The sequence below is a fragment of the Trichechus manatus genome, unplaced genomic scaffold (assembly GCF_000243295.1).
Source record: "Trichechus manatus latirostris isolate Lorelei unplaced genomic scaffold, TriManLat1.0 scaffold00017, whole genome shotgun sequence".
Classification (NCBI taxonomy): domain Eukaryota; kingdom Metazoa; phylum Chordata; class Mammalia; order Sirenia; family Trichechidae; genus Trichechus; species Trichechus manatus.
The window spans coordinates 16030315-16033729 of record NW_004443953.1 but is presented as its reverse complement, the minus strand read 5'-3'; the positions used below and the strand labels follow the sequence as shown (position 1 = coordinate 16033729).

At 37.6% G+C, this 3415-nt stretch overlaps 1 protein-coding gene across 1 annotated transcript in view; it reads right to left on the bottom strand.

Annotated features, from left to right (window-relative positions):
* Positions 1 to 1846, bottom strand: part of MTRES1 (mitochondrial transcription rescue factor 1) — a 10863-nt gene extending 9017 nt beyond the window's left edge. The window contains exon 1 of the mRNA XM_004372436.3: positions 279 to 1846. Within this exon, the coding sequence (XP_004372493.1) occupies positions 279 to 748 (470 nt within the window). The 5' untranslated portion in view covers positions 749 to 1846. The remainder of the gene's footprint in view (positions 1 to 278) is intronic.
* Between the last annotated feature and the right edge of the window lie 1569 nt (positions 1847 to 3415).

The window sequence follows — 3415 nt, the reverse complement described above, 5'->3', positions numbered from 1 at the left end:
TGACAACAGCAACTTGAAAGATTAGACAAGAACCTTAGGGGGCAGTGAATTTATGTTAATGCAGGAGAAACAACTCAGAAAAGAAGGGTGAGAATGGTTATACAACTCGAATAATGTAATCAATGTCACTGAATCATACATGTAGAAACTGCTGAATTGGTGTTTACATTCTGCTGTGTATATTCTCAACAATAATAAAATTTAAAAAAAGGAAAGGAAAAAAAAAAAAAAAACCATGAAGCCAAGTGAGTTTATAATAAAACACACATCATACTCACTTTCTTCCAACATCTAGACCCGTCTTCAGGATAACATCATATCGTAAAGACTGTGCAACTTTTTCCAGGTCTTTATAGTCTTTGACCACACTCGGGTCATCCTCGAGCTCCTGTTCCTGCTCATTTATCTCACTGTGATCACTCTCTTCATCAGAGTCATCTTCAGCTTCCACTTTCTGCAGAGTCTTTTTAGTGGATTTTTTAGAGCTTATATTACTTTTGAGTCTTATGGAAAATGGAAAAACATATTCTGGAGATACTAAAAGCCCTGGGAGTCTCAGTGAGAAAATATTATGGAAAAGTGTTTTATAATTTGATGCATTTAACTTGGTACTAGAAAAATATACGTATCGATTCCAGGAAGCACAGAGTTTGTATGAAGGTGTCCCCCGGAGCGCTCCCCAGAGTCCAGTCCAGGCATCTGGCTTTCTTAAAACACCAGCAGGCAATCTGACACTAGTCATAGACATGGCTCACACAACCTGAAACAGACAATAATTCAGTCTTATTTCACAAGTGGCAGAGTTGTGGCACTCTTACAACATAAACCACATATACCATGAGCACTTTGTATCTGGTACTATACTTACTCTCTCCTAAAAAAAGCTGTAGTCTACACATACTGAGGGTCATGCACCATCCTATAGGGAGTCTTCTAGCTGTAATTAACCTGCTTCCCTTACAAGGTTGTTATAGGGCCAAATGAGATAATAATATGTATAAAAAACTGGTTCTACTCTTCGCCCTTCTCCAAATTAGCTCCGGGTACTGTTTGCTAATGAAGACTATTATTAACAATACTTTTCAGTGATTTGCCTTTTTTTAAAAAAAGATAAGATAATCCTGTGGAGAGAAAGGCTACTTACTGACATACATCCTTACAATAGTGACTTTGCTGATGAGGGATACCAGTTTGTGACTTCATAAAACCCAGAGTGAATCTCTAAATTTTATTTCAACCTCCAACCCCAGCAAATCAGAGCTAGTAATGAGCAAATTGGACAGATCCGTGGGAAAACAGACCTCCATCCCACTGCTAAACAGAAGCATTAACTAGCTGAGAAGAAAGGGGCCTAGAGACCCGCTAACTGGGTAGTTGTTTGCTTAGGCACCAAGGTGCTGACATGTCAGAGGGCAATCAATTCCTACTGTTACCTAAAACACAGCAGGAACTGTATTATGATGGTGGCTGACTTCCCAAAGTTCACCAACATGGCTTTGGAGACCATGATGTGGTAATGCAAGAAGAGTTTCCATATGGTCAGTACCCTCATGACTTTCCTTTGGTGCCAAGGTTATACTTTGGGACTTTTTCTTTGATAATAATTCTCATGATTTTCCCTCCCTACTTTCCATTACTTACAAAGCTGACAACAGCAATTATATGTAAGGCTCACTCATAAGCACATAGCAAATATATTCATTAACATTTTGAGCCTTATTTTTGCTGGCATAAATGAGGCAGACAACACAAGTGCAAACTCTATTACCCACCACTCATGGGGCCCCAGTTTATGCCTGAGTCTTACACTGAGACATGTAAAACCTGTTGCCCTCGAGTTGATTCTGACTCATAGCGATGCTATAGGACAGAGAACTGCCCCATAGGGTTTCCAAGGAGCGAGTGGTGGATTCAAACTGCCAGCCTTTTGGTTAGCAGCTGAGTTCTCAACCACTGCACCACGAGGCTCAATGTATGGGCTGTTTTTCAACACAATTATAATTTGAAATAATTTTTAAAAGCCAGAGAGTAATCTAAATTACTGGCTAGAAACGACCTGCAGCACCTTCAAAAGAAATTGCAAGAAATTATTTCCATACATATTCTGTCTAATAGAGAATGAATAACACCCCTTTACAGGAAGAATTTTAAATTTTATATAAGCAGGGATAAAGGAAGAAAATGGCATATTTCAGGAATTCCCAGACTTGTGATTCATGGATCACTAAAATCTGGGGTGGGGGGAAAAAGGGTATCTAGCAGTGGACTTTTTCTTTTGCCAAGGAGGGTTTTTTTTTTTTTTAAATTGTCACTATTACTACCATAATTTCAAAAAAAGAAAGGAGATTTAAATGTCAACAAACAGGAATTGAACTCCTTTAAATTGAATAAATTTAGCATTATAAGAAACTCACTGTTCTTTCCTTTTTCTTTATTCATTGTGGACCAGGGAAAACTTTATTACAGACTGGTACAGGCCTATGGCCCACTGGTGTTGAGAACCAATGGTATATTTGCATATAAGGGGCATTAATAATGCATTTATAGATGCCCCCCCAAAAAAAATCATAATCAAAAAGGGTTGAATATACCCTTTTTATGTAATCTTTTATAAAATTTTCTGAATATACATGAAATCTGTTCATTTTAGATAATTTGAAAAAAATGTAAGAAAATTTAAACCATCCATAATCTACTCTATGATAAACACTGTTAATATTTTGGCATATACCCTTCACAGTATAAAACTTTTAATAAAAAAATAATTCTAATAAACACAGCCTCCTCTCATACCTTCCCACCCAGCCTAAACACACAGGAGGTTAGACACAGTAGCCAGAGTTCTCTATCATTGGCCTTAGAAAGTCTGGGCCCGTCCTAAGTTCTAGACTCAATAGAATTTATCCAGGTGATGTCTAAGTCTGAGGCCAAGATAGCTCCTGTATCAAATCACTACCTGCTATTGGGCCTAGACCAAACCAGTTTATAAGATGCTCATGTAACAGGAAAGATTAAGACCCTGGCAATAACAATGATGATTCACCTAGCTTTAGGTCAGTTTCTCAAACTGTGGGTGACGAGCCATTATTAACATTTTTACTTTTTAAGAACTAGAACTGAAGAATATAGAAAATATCAGAGCACATCACATATAAGAGCAAATAACGCTTCAGGAGACTTGTTACAATCACACACAGAGACATATATATATATACACGTCTATGTGTATACACATACTGAGTCATGTAAAACATGTACTGTGAACGACAATTAGAAAAAGTTTGAAAACAGTGGTCTAGGGGACTTCAGCAAATTATTTTTTGCTTATCAGTTATAATGCCAAAGGCCATGTGTAGATCTCAGAGCTTAGGGCCTGGCTGCATGTTCCACCCCAATTAACAAAATTCCCAGAACT